This window comes from Capra hircus, chromosome 1 (assembly GCF_001704415.2).
Source record: "Capra hircus breed San Clemente chromosome 1, ASM170441v1, whole genome shotgun sequence".
NCBI classification, from domain to species: domain Eukaryota; kingdom Metazoa; phylum Chordata; class Mammalia; order Artiodactyla; family Bovidae; genus Capra; species Capra hircus.
The window spans coordinates 66,711,479-66,733,199 of record NC_030808.1 but is presented as its reverse complement, the minus strand read 5'-3'; the positions used below and the strand labels follow the sequence as shown (position 1 = coordinate 66,733,199).

At 40.8% G+C, this 21,721-nt stretch overlaps 2 protein-coding genes across 4 annotated transcripts in view; one reads left to right on the top strand and one right to left on the bottom strand.

Moving 5' to 3' along the window:
- Positions 1 to 15,398, top strand: part of HSPBAP1 (HSPB1 associated protein 1) — a 55,361-nt gene extending 39,963 nt beyond the window's left edge. Inside the window, exons 4-8 of one of the 3 annotated variants that reach the window (XM_005675032.3) lie at positions 4,557 to 4,693; positions 6,011 to 6,182; positions 11,409 to 11,465; positions 14,271 to 14,381; positions 14,508 to 15,398. In XM_005675032.3, coding sequence (XP_005675089.2) covers positions 4,557 to 4,693; positions 6,011 to 6,182; positions 11,409 to 11,465; positions 14,271 to 14,381; positions 14,508 to 15,041 — 1,011 coding nt within the window. In that variant the 3' untranslated portion in view covers positions 15,042 to 15,398. Of the gene's footprint in view, positions 1 to 4,556; positions 4,694 to 6,010; positions 6,183 to 11,408; positions 11,493 to 14,270; positions 14,382 to 14,507 lie in introns of all 3 variants that reach the window. The other 2 variants (XM_005675031.3, XM_013963313.2) reach the window with 2 other exon arrangements.
- PARP14 (poly(ADP-ribose) polymerase family member 14) overlaps positions 19,020 to 21,721 on the bottom strand; it is a 44,350-nt gene continuing 41,648 nt past the window's right edge. The window contains exons 16-17 of the mRNA XM_005675030.3: positions 19,850 to 20,024; positions 19,020 to 19,507 (exon numbers count right to left, since the gene is read on the bottom strand). Of these exons, the coding sequence (XP_005675087.2) occupies positions 19,218 to 19,507; positions 19,850 to 20,024 (465 nt within the window). The 3' untranslated portion in view covers positions 19,020 to 19,217. The remainder of the gene's footprint in view (positions 19,508 to 19,849; positions 20,025 to 21,721) is intronic.

Genomic DNA, 21,721 nt, shown 5'->3' with positions numbered 1-21,721 from the left:
GTGGTAGGAGCGGGGAGGGGTGTGGTGTGGAAGTGTCCAAAGAATTGACACCTACAGTGGGTCTCAAAAGAGAAATGTGAATTGGGGTGTGGGTAGTAAGTAGACTGGCCATGCAAAGGCAACAGCAGGAGCAAAGGTAGGGAGATGTGTGGTCCCTGATGGGAGAGCAGTAGAGAATGGTGTAGCATGGTCTCATATCCTGGAGAAGGGAATGACTGCCCACTCCAGTATTCTGGCCTGGAGAATTCCATGGACTGTATAGACTGAGCGACTTTCACGTTGCTTCCCTGGTGGCTCAGCTGGTAAAGAATCCACCTGCAATGCAGGAGAACTGGATTCGATCCCTGGGTTGGGAAGATCCCCTGGAGAAGGGAAAGGCAACTCGCTCCAGTATTCTAGCCTCATATCAGAATCTGCATCCCCTTTATGGTTCTGAAATGCAGTTTTCAGGTAATATAATTACCTCTACAAATGATTTTTAAAAACTATTAAAATACATGAGAATTTAAAAAATGTGTGATTTAATGTGTAAATAATTCAAGCATGGCTGTACTAGAAGACATAATGAATTAATCATATGCTTGTACCTACCTACAAGGAAGAGGTTCAGTTTTGAAGAATTAAGATAAAATTCCAGTGAATATTTCCAATATTTTATATTTAACGTTTTGAAATGTGACTGAATAAGTGTATCTGTATCTCTACACATACAGTCACCATGATGAGACAGTACCAGCACAGACTGATATTGGTGTATATATTGCCAACCCAAATGTCATGTGCGTTTCAGTGCTGTTGGTGACTTATTTTTCAAAATGGTGAACCGCTCTGGATAAAGCTGCAGAAACACAAAAATGCAATCCTTCCTCAACTTACTTAGTAATCATGTTTCTGAAATTCAGTATATATTAATACTATGCAGAAATCCTTTTGTTTTTGACAGGATTATGTGAAATTAGAATTAGAACTCTAGTCTCAGATAACTGAGACTAAGATCAGTTTTCCCAGTGTTATAAATATTGTACAAGATAAAACTTTTTCATATTGTGTTGAGCTGCATCCCTCATGCCCATTCACTGAATGCCAAGGCACCCTGTTTACTATGACAAACAAAAATGTCTCCGCATTTTTTAACAATATTGTTAAAAGGACAGAACTGCCCCGTAGTTTCCACATGGATAAAGTGGATATAACTACTTTCAGTTTTCTAGGATTAAATGAGATGATGCATATAAAATGTTGTGATTTGGGCCTGTCCAACCGTGTGGATTCAATAACCCGAAAGTGATAGCTTGTTAGCCTTTGAATGTATAAATTTAGTGGTAAGTAGAAGAGAATTAAGGACTTGCAATGAAAGTTTAGGAGTCATGTATGTAGCTTGATTTAAACATTATAAAACAGCAGGCAGAAAGTTAAGATTCATTTTAAGAGGGATAAAAGTAGGGTTCCATGGCCTCCTGAAATCTACAAAGTCAGGGATAAAGAAATATGGCTAGGCAACAGTTCATAAGAAAAAGGCAAGAAATTCCCAACTCTCAAGAGCCTGTGGGGAAAGTCAAAATAGGTACACTCAGTGTTGTCTGTTTTTTGACAAATTTACTCTTACTCTCTCTCTACCACTTTGCCCCAAACCCTTCTCCCTGTGGTTTTCTCAGCCAATTTGCAGCTGAATTTTAAGTAGTTTAGGTCACCCTGATCTAATCATTTCAAAATAATTTTTCCTTGTTTAGTGATACTATGTTAGATAAGAGGTACGGGAAGCCTTGTGTCAGTTTCTCATATGGTCACCCCACACACACACCCGGTAGAACTTCCCCCTTGTGGTTTTTTCTGAAGCAGTGCTCTAGAACAGTGTCTCACCTGGGCTCAGTCCACTGACCCCCTGAAAGTGTGTGTGTGTGTGTGTGTGTGTGTGTGTGTGTATGTGTGCGCGCGCGCGCGTGCGCGTGTACTCATTTCTCTGAGCAAAGGGGTGTTGGTATTCCTTAAATTTCCAAAGAGGTGTATCTATAAGAAGATTGAGTGACTTAAACCAGCCTCTTCTTAGATGAGGCAGATCCCTGTTTTCTGTTTTTGTACTGCATGTCTTTCCGCTGCCTTTAAATTCCAAACTGAGGTATGATGAATTGTTCACCAAAGACCAGGTTTATGGGAACCCTCCCTAGGCTCCCTGCTTGGACCGGGTGCCCTTTTTCAGTGATCTCAGCGTGCTTTCTGCTCACTTCTGTCAAAGCAGTTCTTCCACTCTGTGGGACAGGTCCATTTATGGGACTGTCTTCCATTGTTAGATTTAAAAGGAGGGCCTGTATTGTATTAATTTTTTGTATTCCAAACATTCAGCATTATACTAGATATGTAGTGTGCTGTGATGTGCTTAGTTGCCTAGTCGTGTCCAACTCTTTGCAACCCCATGGACTGTAGCCCTCCAGGCTCCTCTGTCCATGGGGATTCTCCAGGCAAGAATACTGGAGTGGGTTGCCATGCCCTCCTCCAGGGGATCCTCCCAACCCATCTGCTCAGATGGTAAACTCACCAGAGAAACTCAGATGCTCAAAAATGTTCTCGACCTGAACCATTTATAATAAGCCAACATATTCTTCTTTCCCTCCCAAGCAACCAAGATTTTAAGCACTTAACCTGAACCAGGTATTCCAATAGGCATTAGGAAAACAGGTAAGCTCCTTGCATAGAGCATATGTGCTGTGTCCAGAGGGGACGTGACTTTTGCCAACCCCAGAGCTGCTGCATGGAACCATATGCATGTATAATAGTGCTGACTTTTCAAAAACTCCGCCTTTAATAACAGATATCAGTTATATGCACATATTCTGCTATCTTCATCACTGAAAACAAAAATGAAAATGCTTTTTCTAGTCTTCCTTAAAACCATCTATTAAAATGTCTCTCCAGAATCCTTTCTCTTTGAGTAATGTTAATGTTCTGCCTCTTAAAATAGAAAATGCAGATTGAAGACACTGTTAAACTAGTGTCAGTATTTAGGACAATGTTCTGCACCTAAAAGTGTTTTTTATTTTGCTTTATTCTTTAAAATTCAATAGGAAAAATTCATGATTCAGAAAATAAATAAAGCCAAACCTTTCTGTCTGGCTCAATAGTGTGTCCTTTTCTTTTCAGCTTATACATATTTTAAGTTCATGGATTTGAGTTTATGTCAAACTACATTTGTAGTTTTCCAACTTTTATTTAAAAACAAGAACATTCTTTCTTTAAGCCTAAATAAAATCAAGCAGAGCAGTTTGTTGAAAGAGAACTAGACAAAAGGAGTGCCAAGTTCAAAGTGCGGTCTCTGTTTTAAAGTTCTTTACGCTTAGAGTTCATGACTTTAAGGAGCATAGCAGTAGTGTTTCAAAATATGTGCTGTGTCTCCCCCACCTGGACACTCTGATTTAGTAGGTATGAACTAACGTTCCATAGTAAAGGCACCTATAGTTTTAAACAACTACACTAACCCAGGAGACAAACCTAGACAGCATATTAGAAAGCAAAAGCATCACTTTGCTGACAAAAGTCTGTATAGTCAAAGCTGTGGTTTTTTTCAGTAGTCATGTACGGATGTGAGAGTTGGACCATAAAGAAGGTTGAGTGCCAGAGAATTGATGCTTTTGAAGTGTGATGCTGGAGAAAACTCTTGAGGGTCCCTTGGACTGCAAGGAAATCAGATCAGTCAATCCTAAATGAAATCAACCCTGAATATTCATTGGAAGGACTGATGCTGAAGCTGAACCTCTAGTACTTTGGTCACCTGATACAAAGAGCTGACTCATTGGAAAAGACCCTGATGCTGGAAAAGCTTGAATGAAGGCAGGAGGAGAAGGGAGCAACAGAGGATGAGACTTTTGGATGGTATCATAGACTCAATGGACATGAGTTTGAGCAAACTCTGGGAGACAGTGAAGGACAGAGAAGCACGGCATAATGCAGGCCATGAGGTTGCAAAGAGTAAGACACGACTGACCAACTGAACAACCACCACCTAGGAGAAGCCTTCTTTCATGTGGTCTTTGAAGTGCAAAAAGTTAATGTATTACTTATACCTCGAAATATCTACACTGTTTAGAGGGAATATGCCTTTCTGGATTCATGAGTTGAGCTTCAGATATTTTTTTAAAAAAACCTTGTGTTTCCATTGCAGTCACTGTTCCTACTGCCTGAGTCACTTCCACCAGATATCCTCATAACTCTGCCTAGTGTTTATTGTCGGTCTCCAGCCTCTAAAATGTAGGCTTCATTTGGGTGGGCATTGTTGTCTTTTTGTTCACTGATTGATCACATGTTCTAGGAGAGTGCCAGGCGTGTTGTAGGCAGACATTAAATATTTGTTGAGTAACTGCTATTAGTGAGGTCATTCGGATATGTTGTTGGTTAAAAAGACTTCTTGGCCTGCTCTGCAAACCTAAGCTCTTCCATCTGTAGTGCTTTCTGTAAGAGAGTGGTTCCCATTGCCCCAAACCAGATGTGTAAGTAAAAATGTGTAACACTACTATACAGCAGAGTTGGTTGTTTCCTGATGGACTGTAACTTTATTTTCATAACAGGATGTGATATGGTCTGACTTTGGGTTTCCTGGAAGAAATGGACGGGAAAGTACATTGTGGATCGGCTCCCTGGGGGCCCATACACCCTGTCATCTGGACACCTATGGTTGCAACTTAGTATTCCAGGTGCAAGGAAGGTAATGCACGTGTGCATAGGCATGCAGGAGGGAGGGAGAGAGAGAGAGATGTGTGTGTGTGTGTGTGTGTGTGTGTGTGTGTGTGTGTGTTGCACAGGAAAAGCAGTGACTATTGGGTAGGCAGCAGGACTCCCTGCTCCATTCTATCAGCCTGTCTCATGACCAGGGCAAATCTCAACCTCTGGTTCAGTCTCCTCCTTTGTGAAATAAGGGGAGCAGCATACACGGTGGTTTCTGTGTGCTGTGTCTCTCAGCCATGATCAGGATTGCTCTTAGAAAGCTGATCCAGAACTTCCAGACGTCCACTCCCAGTTCAGCTAGACAGTTGTCTGCTTAGCTGGCTCCTTCTTCCACTTCTTTGAAAATAAAATTAGACTGATAAGGTCTTTCCAGCTCTGACACACTAAACGTATTCTCCCAAACGAGTCCAGGGGAAGGGAGCAGCTTTATCATCTCTAAGGCAAAATAAGACTTTATACTTCCTAGTTTAAGAAATGTAATCAGCTATCTTGAAAGGACAAGATAGCCCTACTGTAACTGCCAGGGGTCACTGGAGGGCTTTAGGACTTGTCTCAGAACTTGGTTCTTTTCTCTCTCTACTTCCCCATCTGTGAATTTCTGTCTGTGTCTCTTCCCTTTTCACTTCTCCCTTCTTTGCCTCAGATGTCCTCCCCCTGTTGGCTCCAAGTATTGGTGTGTCTAATGTTTTGTGAGTTAAGATTTATAACTTCCATTTTCCAAAAAAATTTAAAGCGAGTAAACCATTTTACAGTTTTCTCTTTTTGCAGATTCCTATATTATACTACTTTTTATTGTGTGGCATCATTTGTGCATTTCTCTTCCTTAATGAATCAATTTAACAAATGTTTAACTTAAGAAATTCACAGTCCAAACAGGGAGAAGTCTGAAAATTTAACCTGATGGACAGAACCCTGACAGGTTACTCTGGATAAGATAAGAATACAGAGATTTGAAAGAGTGGAGGTTATTCTAGGTAGCTCTATCTATAGGAATGGAAACAGCTTATGAGGAGACTGACTTTGATTTGAGAATTATCTTACAAAGCAGATCTTGTCCCTGCAAAGGGGCTACTTGGGACATCCTGAGATACCGTCTAGTTGCTACCCTACCTCCACCAGGTGTCTGCAGAGGAGATTCCAGAACTGAGTGAGAGATGGGCCAGGTGACCCCTAAGGTGGCTCCTGTATTCCTTTATGGATTGAATGAAAATGGGTGAAAACAGGCACGTCGCTGCTGCCTTCTCACATCTTTTGTCTCAAGTCTACCATATTAACTTGTATCTTTTTTTTTCATTAGGAAAAGATGGCATCTCTTTCCTCCTGAAGATACTCCTTTCCTTTATCCAACTAGAATCCCTTATGAAGAATCCAGTGTGTTCAGTAAAATCAATGTTGTCAATCCTGATTTAAAACGTTTTCCTCAGTTCCAGAAAGCTCGAAGACATATGGTCACGCTGAGCCCAGGACAGGTAATGGGAACTTTAAAGCACTGGTGACCTGTCAGTGGACACCCCAGCTATAACTTCTTTCAAGTCCTATGTCATGTGCCTCCCTGCCAGTGCAGATGACTGACAGTGGTCCCCTCCCTGCTGCTCTGCTATTGGGTGCTAGCTTCTCCAGCTGTAGGCTTCATACGGTCCTGGCGTCGCAGGTCATGGCGTCACAGGTCCTGGAAGGGAAATGAGAGGAGGGTGCATGGCTCCTCCTGGTGGTGAAGAGGAGAATGGACTGTGGAGGAAGATCCAGGAGCTCAGTCATTTTTATTTAGGTTAAGAGAAGGTGTCGAGGCATGAGTACTTGAGCGCTTCTGAAACATTTATTCACAGTTAATATCTGTTCAACTGCTTTAGAATCCAGGCACACAAACACAGGTTCAAGCGTATCCAGTTAGTGGGCCAACAAAGGCAGAATGAATTAAGAATGATTTAGGGATTTAAGGCTTTTTTAAAATTGAAGTTTAGTTGATTTACAATATTGTGTTAGTTTCAGATGTATAGCACAGTGATTTAGTTATATATTTTTTCAGGTTATATTCCATTGTAATTTATTAAAGATATTAAATATAGTTCTGTGTACTGTACAGTAAATCCCTGTTACCTATATATTCTGAGTGCAGTAGTTTGTGTCTGTTAATCCCCTACTCCCAAATTATCCCTTCCCCCATAACCAAATGTGATACCCATAAGCTTTTTTTCTATGTCTGTGAGTCTGTTTCTGTTTTGTATATAGATTTGTTTTATCATTTTGTAGATTGATATCATACAATATTTGTTGAGAATGATTTGCTTTTAAGAAAGAATGGATGCTGCTTTTGTAACTGACTGTCTCTGAAGTATCTCCAAAGGTTCAGAGCTTAGTGCTCCTACCCAGTGGGGAAAATCACCTCTACAACACTGGCATTTTATTAACATTTACCAGGTTTTCTTAGTCTCTTAAGGAGATTTTATTCCTTGGTTATCCCTCTTACCTGCCTGTGTTCCTTCCTTTGTCCCCTTCTCACTGGCTGTTCCTGCCTCCTTTACACTCGAGTGCTCCAGCTCAGACAGTCTGTTTCCTCATCTTGTCAGCAGTCACTCCCCATTGACCTACCCCCCCAGACCCTGACAGCCACTTCTCTGTTTTCTTTCTTTATAGATTTACCTATTCTGGACGTCTCATATAAGTGCAGTTGTGCAATCTGTGGTCTTTTATGTCCGGCTCCTTTCACATAGCATAATCTCCTCAAGGGTCATCCACACTGTAGAATGTTATCGGCTCCTCATTCTTTTTTATGGATGAATATGTTCCATTACAAATAGCTGAGGGAAGAAGAGAAGCTAAAGGCAAAGGAGAAAGGAAAGCTATACCCATTTGAATGCAGAGTTCCAAACAATAGTAAGGAGAGATAAGAAAGCCTTCCTCAGTGATCAATGCAAAGTAATAGACGAAAACAATAGAATGGGAAAGACTAGAGATCTCTTCAAGAAAATTAGAGACACCAAGGGAACATTTCATGCAAAGATGGGCACAATAAAGGACAGAAATGGTATGGACCTAACAGAAGCAGAAGATATTAAGAAGGGGTGGCAAGAATACACAGAAGAACCATACAAAAAAGATCTTCATGACCCAGATAACGACACTGGTGTGATCATTCACTTACAGTGAGACATCCTCGAATGCAAAGTCAAGTGGGCCTTAGGAAGCATCACTAGGAGCAAAGCTAGTGGAGGTGATGGAATTCCAGTTGAGCTCTTTCAAATCCTAAAAGATGATGCTGTGAAAGTGCTGCACTCAATATGCCAGCAAATTTGGAAAACTCAGCAGTGGCCACAGGACTGAAAAAGGTCAGTTTTCATTCCAATCCCAAAGAAAGGCAATGCCAAAGAATGTTGAAACTACCGCATAATTGCACTCATCTCAGATGCTAGCACGGGGCTTCCCTGGTGGCTCAGAGGTTAAAGCATCTGTCTGCAACGTGGGAGACCCGGTTCAATCCCTGGGTCGGGAAGATCCCCTGGAGAAGAAAATGGCAACCCACTCCAGTATTCTTCCCTGGAAAATCCCATGAACGGAGGGGCCTGGTAGGCTACAGTCCACGGGGTCGCAAAGAGTTGGACACGACTGAGCGACTTCACTTTCACTTCACTTTCAGATGCTAGCAAAGTAATGCTCAAAATTCTCCAAGCCAGGTTTCAGCAATACAAACCGTGAACTTCCAGATGTTTGAGCTGAATTTAGAAACAGCAGAGGAACCAGAGATCAAATTGCCAACATCCATCGGATCATCGAAAAAGCAAGAGATCCAGAAAAACGTCTACCTCTGCTTTATTGATTACGCCAAAGCCTTTGACAGTGTAGATTACAACTAACGGGAATATTCTTCAAGAGAGAATACCAGACCACCTTACTTGCCTCCTGAGCAATCTGTATGCAGGTCAAGAAGCAACAGTTAGAACTGGACATGAAACAACAGACTGGTTCCAAATCAGGAAAGGAGTATGTCAAGACTATATTGTCACCCTGCTTATTTAACTTATATGCAGAGTGCATCATGTAAAATGCTGGGCTGGATGAAGCACAAGCTGAAATCAAGATTGCTGGAAGAAACATCAATAACCTCAGATACGCAGATGACACCACCCTTACGGCAGAAAGTGAAGAGGCACTGAAGAGCCTCTTGATGAAAGTGAAAGAGGAGAGTGAAAAAGTTGGCTTAAAACTCAACTTTCAAAAAACTAAGATCATGGCAAATAAATGGGGAAACAATGGAAACAGTAACAGACTTTATTTTCTTGTGCTCCAGAGTCACTGCAGATGGTGACTGCAGCCATGAAATTAAAAGATGCTCTTGGAAGAAAAGCTATGACCAATCTAGACAGCATATTCAAAAGCAGAGACGTTTCTTTTCCGACGAAGGTCCATGCAGTCAGAGCTATGGTTTTTCCAGTAGTCATGTATGGATGTGAGAGTTGGACCATAAAGAAAGCTGAGCACCGAAGAATTGATGCTTTTGAACTGTGGTGTTGGAGAAGACTCTTGAGAGCCCCTTGGACTGCAAGGAGATCCAACCAGTCAATCCTAAAGGAAATCAGTCCTGAATAGTCATTGGAAGGACTGATGCTGGAGCTGAAACTCCAATACTTTGGCCACCTGATGTGAAGAACTGACTCATTTGAAAAGACCCTGATGCTGGGAAAGATTGAAGGCAGGAGGAGAAGGGGACAATAAAGGATGAGATGGTTGGATGGCATCACCGACTCAATGGACATGAGTTTGAGCAAGCTCCGGGAGTTTGTGATGGATGGGGAAGCCTGGAGTGCTGCAGTCCATGGGGTCGCAAAGAGTTAGACATGACTAAGCAACTGAACTGAACTGACTGTTGTTCCATTATGTGAATATACATTTTATTTATCCATTAAACACCTGATGGGTATTTGGGTTGTTTCCACTTTTTTGGTTATTATGACTAATACTGCTATAAATATTTGTGTACAAGGTTTTGTAAGAGCGTATATTTTCAGTTCTCTTGGGTATTTATGTAGCAGTGGAATTGCTGGGTCATATGTTAATTCTGTGTTTTAACTTTTGGGGAATTGCCAAACTGTTTTCCATAGCAGCTGCACCATTTTACATTCCCACCAGCAATCTGTGTGGGTTCTAATTGCTTTGCGTCCTCTCCAACACTTGTTATCTTCCTTTATTATTATTGATATTATTACTATTATTATATTACTACAACTATAGCCATTTTAGTGGGTGTGAAGTGGCTGCTAATTCTTTTTTTTTCTTCTACTTTACTAGCCAAATTCAATGAGTATTTCTGTCCATTGTATCAGTTTTTTTACATCATTCTCTTTCCTGAATCCACCATAAACTGGCTCCCTCTCTTACCTCTGTACTGAAAGTAAACTGTGATAGGACATTCAAGACCTCCTAATGACTAGATCCAGTGGCTGTAGTGGCCATTTTCAGTGCCTAATTCTCCTGAAAGGAGCTCTCTTCCCATCTCCACCTTGTCTGTAGCAAGTGCTACCATTTTCTAAATCCAAACCCAAAAGTTTCAGATCATCTCCATCTACTCTACTTGGCCTTTCACAGACTCTTGCAGTGAGTCTGGACAAATACAGTCCTTCTTGGCTCTGCTCATTGCTTTCGTTTGCTGTTACTTCCTATTTAAATCTTAACATTTAATTTAATAAGTGGACATTGCAGGACTCTCCTGTCCTTCCCAGACTCTCCCATAATGTCACTATTTTAACTGTCCACTTACTCAGAACTTCTCAGGAACTTGTACTGCCTACAGGATATAAAATCCAGATTCTTTATTCTGAATTCAGGGCCCTCCACTGGCCCTAACCTGATTCTCCTACTTTATTCCCCATTATTCCTTCTGCAGTGGTAAAACTGGCCTGCTTGCTATCCCTCGACAGTCCTACCTCCCTTGCTCACTTCCCCCTCCTGGCATGTCCTCGTTCTCTCCTAGTCGTGGTTCAAATCACACTTCCTTCATCCAGGTTGCCCCGGCCTCCCTAGTTTGTGCCTGCTTCTCTCACCTCTGAACTTCTCTACCACCAGTGTCCACTCCTCTGATTTATCCTTATGTAATGCCACTGTTCTATAGATTTTTTTTCATTGGCTAGATTTTATACCTTGAGAAGTCAGAAACTATGGCCTATATTTTTACATATGCCCTTTCTCAGAACTCATATAATTCTTGTGTGATGGAAAGGAGGAAGAGTTATAATCTCAGAATCCTTGACCAAGATTTGGATGCAGACAAAGACGGTCCAGCATAAAGGAGAGTAGAGACTGGAGAAGCTGGTAATATCCTTTGTGAAAAAGTGAAAGTGTTAGTCGCTCAGTTGTGTCCAACTCCTTGCGACCCCGCGGACTTGTAGCCTGCCAGGCTCTTCTGTCCGTGGAATTCTTCAGGCAAGAATACTGGAGTGGGTTGCCATTCCCTTCTCCAGGGGATCTTCCCATCTGAGCCACCAGGGAAGCCAGTATCCTTTGTAGAACATGCAAACTTGTTAATTTTTTTTTAAAGGAATAAAAGGATTATGGGGGCTTTTTCTTATTTTTCCCTTTCCTATTACAATATTGCTATAAATTCATTTGAATATTTTTCCCTAGCAGCTTCAATTTAGATCTGATTCTGACATAAAAATAAAATGTTTTGGTTTTGTGCTAACCGTTTTTTGTTTGGTTTTCAGGTTCTGTTTGTTCCCAGACACTGGTGGCATTATGTGGAATCCATTGATCCTGTCACTGTCAGTATAAACTCATGGATTGAGCTGGTATTTTCTTTTTCTAACAAATGCCATGTCCTTGCTTTTAAGATACACAGTGCCTGTCTTTATAACTTGATGGTTAATTTTAACCAGCACTCCCATGTTACTTTGTTTGCTGTGCTATAGGTTATGGATTCTGTGCTCTGTTGGTGGACGCTGAGGTTGGAAGTAGGGTTTTTGTGACACACTGTTCTCTTTCTTCTCAGGGCACAGTGCGCCCTGAGGTTGGTGTGCCGGGTCTGCTCCTTTGACTGTTAGGAGAACTGTGTTGGGCCTGGCTGAACCTGCCACACATGTCCCATGGTGCTAGTCCCATCCTACACCATCTGGGCTGGAAATATCTGCTTCTTGGCTCAGGGTCCTCATTACTACTTGTGCAATTCACAGTCCTGACTTACACATCTTCTCAGAGCAGTCTTTCAGTGCTAGGTTTTATCATTTTATTTCTGCCAAAGCTTTTTCCCTCCAATATGCGATGCTTAATCCTGGCTGTCTTCTCCACTTGACAAAAGAATGGCTACGATTATGTTCAAGTCCGTCTCTCCCACCTGAGGCAGTGTTGCGTCTGCACATGCTTTAACCAGAAGAGGCTTTGATTGCAGCCATGGCTGGTGTCTTTCATTTAGCATACTGTTTTTAAGAATTATCCATGGAGTAGCATGTATCAGTACTTCATTCCTTTTTTTTTATAGCTAAAAAGTATTGTTTAGACATACCACATTTTGTTTATCCACTAATCAGTGATGGACCTTTGGCTTGTGTCTACTTTTGGCTATTATGAATAATGCTACCGCTATCATTTATGTACATGGTTTTGTGTGGATGTATGTTTCCATTTCTTTCGGTATATACCTGGGTGTGGAGTTGCTGGATCATATGGACATCAGCCAGGGCAGGCCAGCAGGCTGGAAATTCAGATGAGTTCAAGTTGCAGTCTGGAGTCCAGAATCTGTAAGATAGGCTGGCAGACTATAAACTGGCTTAGGATTTCTGTTGCAGTCTTGAGGCAGAATTTTTTCTTCTCCAAGAAACCTTAAATTTTGCTCTTAAAACCTTCAACTGATCAGATGAGGTCCACCTACATTATTGAGGATAATCTCCTTTTACTTAAAGTCAGCTGATTATAAATGTTAATCACATCTATGAAATATCTTCACAGTGACATCTAGAATAGTGTTTGACTAGACAATTGGTCACCATAGCCTACCCAAGTTGACTCATAAAATTAACCATCTGGTAACACTAGATTTAATCGTCTGAGGAATTGGCAGAAATTGCTATTTTCCAATGCAGTGTACCATTTACATTCCCCAACAAAGTATGAAGATTCTGATTTCTCCACATCCTTATGAACATTTGTTATCTGTATTTTTTTATTATAGCCATCCTAGTGAGAAGTGGTATCTCATCTTGAGGATTTGCTTTTTTTTAAATTTAATATTATGTTTCTAATATTCATCTGTGTTTCTAATATTCCTCTAGTATTCCTCTCTGTTGTCGCATGTAGCTGGTCATTCATTTTCACTGTGGTGTAATAATATCCTCTAGTGTTAATGTACCACAGTTTATTGATTCATTTTTCTGTTGATGGATAATTGGGTTGCTTTTAGCTTTTTGCTTTTATAAATAGAATATTCTTGTATACATGTGCAAGAGTTTCTCCGGAGAATGTGTATATATCTAGAAGTGGAATTGCCGTCTGTAGGGTATACAGTACTCAAGTTTATAAGATAATGCCTGCATGTTTTCTAAATGTCTGTCAGCATACATTCCCGCCATCAATGTATAAGATTTCTGTCAATTATTTGACATTTCTCCATCATTTGGAATTATCAGACCCTCTTTTGCCAGTTTCATGGGTTTCTTGATTTGCATTTCCCTGATTATTAATGAGGCTAAGCTTATTTTCATGTGTTTATTACTCATATAATTGTTCTTTTTTTGACATGTTTGTCTTCGTGGGTTTTGCCCATTTAAAAAAAAATGGGTCATTTGTCTTACTGATGTGTGTAGATTCTTTATATATTTTGCAATCAGTTATATATGTTATAGACATCTGGCTTCTTTATTTCCTTTATGGTGTCTTTTGATGAACAAAAGTTACTAATTTTAATGTAGTTTATCATGATTGCCATAGTTTATACGTATTGTATCTTAAGATACAATAGATAGATAGATACTTGGCCTTAAGATAGATATTTAGCCTTCTCCTCTTGTGCCCAAGAATGTTTGTTGTTGTTGTTCAGTCACCAAGTCGTGTCTGACTCTTCACAACCCCATGGACTACAGCACGCCAGGCTTCCCTGTCCCTCACCATCTCCTGGAGATTGCCCAGTTTTATGTTCATTGCATTAGCAATGCCATCCAACCAAGAATGTTATTAAAAATTTTTTCCCATTCCTCAAAAAATTAGCTTGTCAAAATAATCCTCTATTGGGATTATTCATTTTTATGGGATACTTTTAAGAAGAAACTTTAAACATGTCAGAGACTGGAAAATGCTGAAGAAAATATCACAGGTGACTCATACTTAAGGCCTCTGTCTTATAGGCAGGACCCGTGCTTAAATTTAGTTGGTGAAATATTCTGCAACTCTTTCTAGGTGGCAGAAGAGAGTTAATACAGAAAAATCGTGGTCTGCCAACAGCATATTCATTCCTTCAGTAACAAAGCTTATGTTGATGAAAGAACAAAACACACAACTCAGAGACTCTCCTCTGTTTCAAGCAGTGAGACCCAGAGACAAATGAAAACCTACGTCTTCTTTTTTTAACCTTGACTTAGGAAGAGGACCACCAAGCCCGGGTAGAAGAGGCAATCACCCGCATGCTTGTGTGTGCCCTGAAAACTGCAGAGAATCCACACAATACCAGAGCTTGGTTAAACCCAACTGAGGTAGGTCTCTTCCACTTTTCATCATGGCAGTTACTATCCTGTGATAAACCAGCTCTGACAACAACGCTTGTTTCCAATTTATATAAGTATGTATAACCATTTTAAAGAGTTTTTCTTTTTCCCTAGCTTGAGGAAACATCCCATGAAGCCAACTGTCACTACTTAAATGGGGCCGTCTCTGCTTTTCTAAATCATCATGGAACATCTGAAGTGGTAGGAACACAGGCACTGAGAACCAACAGAGAGTGCACGGTAAAGGAGGAGTTAGATGTGCACAGCCGCGTGGGGGTAGAACAAGCTGCGAGCCACACCGTAAGCTCAGGAACAGTGAAACAGGAGGCGGCAAGGCCTTTCGGTCTTGATCTGGTACCTGTCACACCAGGTTCACAAGAACCATCTTCAGAAAGAGGAGGCATATTTGAAAATGATGGTGAAGACTTTGTCAGCAAAAATGGAAAATCCTTTGGAAAACTGCCTAATACCAAGAGGCAACGAATGATGAGTGAGAGTGAGAATGCAGTTGTGGAACAGATTGCCTCAGATAGGACTGTGGCCCTTTCCCAAACATTCGTTTCTACAGATGACTTGCTGGACTGCTTGGTGAATCCACAGGTAACCAGGCTAGTGGCACAACTTCTGATTCAAGGAAGAAGTATGTGATTCAGATAGAAAATGATTTTTTAAATAGTTTTAAGAATATCTTTAATGTAGTTTTTAAATAAAAGATGAACCAGCAAAAGTTCAGTTTGCACATGCTTAAAATGTACTGTTCTCACCTAACTGAATTTTAGTCTCTTGCCACCTTCTGGCATACATGTTGCTCTTTGGACAGCCTGGCTCTTTGTTATTTGTATGCCTCTGTCCTCGGTGCCTTTGCCTTGCCTCTCCCATCTCATACCTTCAGCCTGTCTCAAATGTAAGCGCCTGGTGTTCTCAACAGGAAGTAGTCTCTGCATCAGCCTCAAGCAGGGGTCAGCCTGCTGCTTGTTTTTGTAAATAAAGTTGTATTGAAACACAGCCATACCATTCATTTACATATTGTCTGTGGTTGCTTTAGGGTTACAGTGGCAGAGTTGAGTCGTTACAAAGGCAGTATGACTTACAAAGCTGGAAATATTCACTGGAACTCCTTATAGGAAGAAGTTTGCTAACTTTTTAATAGATCAAAGGCATCCACTGGGAGAATTCTATCTTTTGTTATTTTTGGCAGGGGGAGGGATTGCAGTTGCTCATTTCAATAGGTATTTTTGACTCTATGTAGTAAGGTGATGTGGGACAATTTGTGATTGTACTAAGTTGCCAACCTCTTAATTCAAATGCAGGGTGAATTCTCACCTTGACCTGAAGTGACCACACTTCTCATGTATGTAGGATTCTCACTGGTTAACCGCTGTGCTCCAGAGTAGAGTACCCATCATGAGAAAAGTAGGTGGGGGCCTCTTTGTGGAAGGAGCTGGGACAACTAAGGACAACAGCCCTACAATAAAAATAACCAAATGCTGCTGACTCCTGAAACTAACAAAAAGCTTTGTTTCATCAACTTCATCCCACTCTCATTACATTTGCAAGATGTAGGGATAATTATTATCATTACTGTTCAAGTAAGAATTTAAAAAACTGAGATTGATCTCCATAACCATTCATAAAAAACACATAGAAAATATACACAAAGTCACCTTTTAAGAAGATTGACTATTGGTCTCATCCTTCTCACTTTTCAAACTGAGGGTATCAATAAATCCCAAGAGAGTGCTGGCTTTCTGGAAGAAAGGAGGAAGGGAGGTGAACATGCCCAAGAAAAGAATGGTCTGAAAAAAGACCCTTCTGTAGGGTCTTTGGCCCTTTTTTTTTTAATATATACATGTTTCAATGCTATTCTCTCAAATCATCCCACCCTCGCCTTCTCCCAGAGTCCAAAAGACTGTTTATACATCTGTGTCTCTTTTGCTGTCTTGCATATAGGGTCATCATTACCATCTTTCTAAATTCCATGTATATATTTGTTAATATACTGTATTGGTGTTTTTCTTTCTGACTTCACTCTGTATAACAGGCTCCAGTTTCATCCACCTCATTAGAACCAATTCAAATGTATTCTTTTTAATGGCTGAGTAATACTCCATTGGGTATATGTACCACAGCTTTCTTATCCATTCATCTGCTGATGGACATCTAGGTTGCTTCCATGTCCTGGCTATTATAAACAGTGCTGCGATGAACATTGGGGTGCATGTCTCTTTCAATTCTGGTTTCCTCGGTGTATATGCCCAGCAGTGGGATCGCTGGGTCATAAGGCAGTTCAATTTCCAGTTTTTTAAGGAATCTCCACATTGTTCTCCATAGTGGCTGTACTAGTTTGTATTCCCACCAACAGTGTAAAAGGGTTCCCTTTTCTCCACTGCCGGGAGCCAGCACAGGAGATCCCACCCATGACAAGGTCATGTGGAAGAGAACTGTTAAGCAAGACTTCAGGACTCGAGGGGCTCCCTAGACCTGCTCGAGCATCTACCCCTAAACCAGAATCTGTCTGTCTTACTATTTTATGCCTTTCACCAACTTTCCTAACATACAGGGGGCTATCCCCGACCACCTTTCCCTGGAGAAAATCAACTTAGGGCTCTAGCTAATAAGTCTCCTGGACATGAGAGGAATATTTCAAATCAAACCCCCTCTGTTAACATTTTAGCTTGCTTGGCAGGTTTATCCAAACTCTTGCAGCTACACATATTATTTACAGCCTCCCAACTGTGAGAGGCACGGGAAGCCTAAAACATAGAGCCTTTCAAAGAGTTAAAAACTATTAGAGTAGTGCTGGTGTAAGATTTCATTATTGGGCCAGTGCTTGTTGCTAAGTTCCCATATCTCTTATCCACTGTGCACCTGGGAGTGCATTAGTTAACATAGTTGGAATGTAAGAAAAACAAGCGTGACCTTGGAGTTAACCACATCAGACCTTTGAGCTAATTGGTTCTTTCTTTGTTGTAACTCACTGCACCTTTGCTCCGTGAGAAATGTAACTCTGTTTAGCATTTTCTGAGGCTGACATAGATTAGAAATATAAAGAAAAAACATTTCAAGGGAAAATAAGTTTTCTGGTTGTGCAGCCTTTATCAAAAGAGGTTCATAAAATGTTCACAGGCCTCCAAGGCCAGAAGATAATGTACACAATATTGTTTATGGGAAAGGGATGCAGAAAAAATCCTGGTTTTGATAAAGACAAAACAGATGTAATGTTTGGGCTGACTCTGTATGACTTTGCATCTTTCATTTCCCTCTGTGTACAAGTCAAGGTATAAAAGCTTCCCTGAAAAAAATGGGATGGACCAGGATCAGTTCCACGAAAGCCTGGTTCCCCCGTCTTTTTTTTTTTTTTTTCTTTCTCTCCTCTATTTTCTTATCTACAACATTCTTTCTTTATCTCTCTCTAAATCATTTTCTTCACCAACGCCATTTCTCCTGAGGGTTTCCCTGGATCCTGTGGGGGCTGGACCCCGGCACTTCACACCCTCTCCAGCATTTATTGCTTGTAGACTTTTGGATAGCAGCCATTCTGACTGGTGTGAAATGGTACCTCATTGTGGTTTTGATTTGCATTTCTCTGATAATGAGTGATGTTGTTCCTCAACTTTAAAATGGGGATATAATTCTTAAAACAGTGTTGGGGGAATAAAATATACACTGTATGAAAGCACCTATTATACTACGTGGTACAGTTTAGGCACTCAAATAATGTTTGAATCTGAAATTTACTTAGGGAAGTTATAAAAGAAACTTTCATTACTACCCAATAGATAGGGAGTTAGCAAATTAGTAAAATGACTGCTTAATTCCTTTGGTTTATTTATGCCCAAGGCTTTAAAATCATCAAAAGCTAGGCTGCCAAGGAAAATAAGCTCTTTAACACACTTAGATTAATTTAACATAAGGGTTTCATCCTGAAGACACAGCAGGCATTATCCCCTTTTTTTTTCTGCTAGGCAGAACTAAGACCACAAATAGAAGTTACAGGAAGGCAGATTTGGGTTCATCATGAAAAAGGACCAGTTGGAGACAGGGCTGCCATACTGCACAACTCCATGGGACATGATTCACCTAGTCCCCAAGCTAGACCCCAGCCCCTGGCCTGTGCAGGGTACGGCAACACTGCAGTCCCAGAGCCCTGACCAGAGCAGTGCCATGTGTCCCAGCTGATTTGAGAATACAATTCCCTGTGATGGAATCTCTTCAGTTTGCAGCAAAGAGACAATAAGTCAAGGGTGTGAAGAGATGGTTCCCGTCGCTCAGGAGTCTGACTGGGACTTCTTCATTCTTAGTTTATGAAACACTTGTAGAGCATCCATTGTACATTAGGCATAGACCTCAGCCCAGGGATAAAAAAAATTAGACACGATTCCTGTACCCAGGGAAGACAGCAGCCCCACCCACTTAGTTATACTGTGCTCCCCACAGTAGTATGGGGCCCTGACATGACACCATATATGGGGTGTGGGGTCCTGACATGTCTGCAAGTGGCAGCTGAAACTGCGTCACCGTGTCCCCTGCCTTTAATGTTATTCTCTCCTTCCTGGAAGGAAATGACACACCTGTACTACTACAGATTTGATATCCATGATTAAGGACACATGGTGCTAACAGTTATCAGATTTAAATTCTCAAATTTATTGCTCTCGATAGGTTTATTCCAGTTATGAAAGAGAGGCTGGAGAAAGTCTGATTTCAGTGACGAAGGTCCTTTGATCTTAGCAAAAGCTGTTAAGAGAGAGAGAAAAAAAAAAACTACTCCTTGCTTTAGATATGTATAGATTAATAATATCTTCTGCAAAGGTTACCAAAATGTTAACGTCTAAAAGTAATGAGGTACTCTGGGTAAGCCTGGTAGTCATAAAATACCACAAATAAATTTGGATTTTGCAGACAATCTGTAACAGTGTCATATAGGTCAGTAGGATTTTGGTGGTCCTTTGGAGGAGGCACAATTAACGATGTGTTTCCAAGCGTGTAGCATCCAGTGAGTACCCGCACATAGTACATATGCTTCTTCCCGTTTGCGTCTGGTCTGGAGTACACGTCATTGGCGGAGTAACTGGCATTGACAGCAAAATAGGTTCCCTTTCCATATGCTACAGCTGTGAGGAGAAAAACAAACCATCCTTAAGGGTTTCCAGTTAGTTTATAGTTTGACCCACTGATCCAACATGTCAAATAATGTTAAAGATAACGTTCGGTTCTCTCTAAAGCCTCATTTAAAAAGTTTTGTGTGTTTTTTTAATTTTTAAAAATCATTCCTCCACCCCAGAGGGCCAGTCAGCTCCTTTGGGATGAAATATACTGAGTCTAACCTAAAACTTTGGGTTGTCACATGGCCTCCAACCATGAGAGAACACAATGCCATCCCCGCTGTCCCCAGCCAGCTTGGACCCTCATGGCTAACACCTCCTTTGAAGCAGCCAGATTACGTGCTTCCTTACCATTCTTTCCAGCGTAACTGCGGTTAAAGCCGTTTCCGTTGACAAGCGCCACTGAGGCAGCATCTGTCCCATGGAAGAGCAGCTTCTCATTGGTCACCTGGCCATTCTTGGCATCCATGTTGTTTTTCTTTGTCTGATAGTGTTTCCAGAGCTCTGGATTCTGAATCCTCTCAATCTGCAAGTCAATAAGGAAAAATTTCCTGTCACTGCTAACAGCCCTTGGCAAGATACAGAAGACGAAACATGACCACTATTTTTCTTAAGTACAGATTACAATAGACAGCAAATTCAATGCCAGATGACACATTCTTCATTCAGAAATCTTTTTAGGTCTAGAGTTTCAGAGAAATAGGCCTAGGTAAGAATATTAATTTAATTTTCAACATCTTTTATGTACCATATGAGAGCAGACAATGTTTAGGATCATAAGTCCTCAATATATGAACTTGGCTGACCAAAGCCTCTCTCCAGCTTCTAACTGCTCCTGTTGCCATCTATCTCACTTTGTCACTTGGCTGCACTCGTCCTCAGATCTGGGATACTGGTTTATCTAGCCATGTTCTAACAGGAGGAGAAGAACTAGAGTGTCTAGGCAAGAATGAAATTTTAATTAATGAAAATTGATCTCTGGTCCAGTTGGAAGAGTGGAATGGGAGGGGATCTGGTTATAGACCAAAGTGGCCATGGTCTGACCGTCCTCTTTGGCCTCCAGGATCATGCTGGAAACTCCTTGAGCCTTGGATTTCAGATCAGTTTCTACATTCCCCTAATCACCAGGTAGTGGCAGTTTCATAAGGTTGACTTGGGAAAGAGTGAGGGGTGGGCAAAGGGGGCTAGGACCCGTATGAGTAGGCACAAGGCGAAGGTTCCATGTGGTCAGAATCTTCTAGTTCAAAGAACTCTCAAGTCTGACACTATTATTACGTGCCTTTATCTATTTTTTCAGTTTTGGTTTTCTTATTTAAGATAGTTTGCCCACTAGTTCCAAGTTTCAGCATTATCATGTATTTTGTTGATCCAATTTATAATCTTAAATTTTATTCTTCCTTTTGCCTACAACTAAGTTTTTAATCTTCAAACTCCCCACTTCCATTTTATTTCCATTTACTTTAAATTTTACTCATTTAAACAATAATTGTATTTATTTATGGTTCCGGGTCTTTGTCACTGTAAGGGCTTTTCTCTAGTTGTGGCAAGTGGGGCCCACTGTCTAGCTGGAGGTGAGGCTTCTCATTGTGGCTGCTTCTCTTGCCATGGAGCACGGGTTCTAGGGCCTGCAGGCTCAGTAGCTGTGGCACAAGTGCTCAGCCACTCTATAGCATATGGTATCTTCCCAGGTCGGGGATCAGACTCATGTCTCCTGCGTTGGTAGGTGGATTCTTTACCACACTGGGCCACCAAGGAAGCCCTATTTTACTCATTTTTTAAAGCCTTAAAATTTTATTCATATAGAGTTTTGAAACCATTCTTTTAAAATTTATTTATTTTTAATTGAAAGATAATTATTTAACATTATGCTCATAGTTCAATAAAAAGTTTGATACATTACCTGCAAAAAATATTCTTGTAAAAACTTACCTGAATTTACCCAAGACTTTCAACCTAACTCTAAGTTTACCAGAAATAAAGAGGACAGAGGAATAACTTAAATGATTCCATGAGGAATCAAACAAATTAGAATCTATAAGAAAACTGCATGGATTCTTAAAGAATCTAGGCAAGATAGTCAGAATGTGGACTATTCTACAACACAACTAGCTTAAACTTCTAAAGTTTCAGCATCATGAAAAATAATGTTTAAAAATGAAGGCGTACTGTTCTAGATGAGAAGAGATGAAGGAGATGTTAATGTGATGACCAAGTGCCATGTGT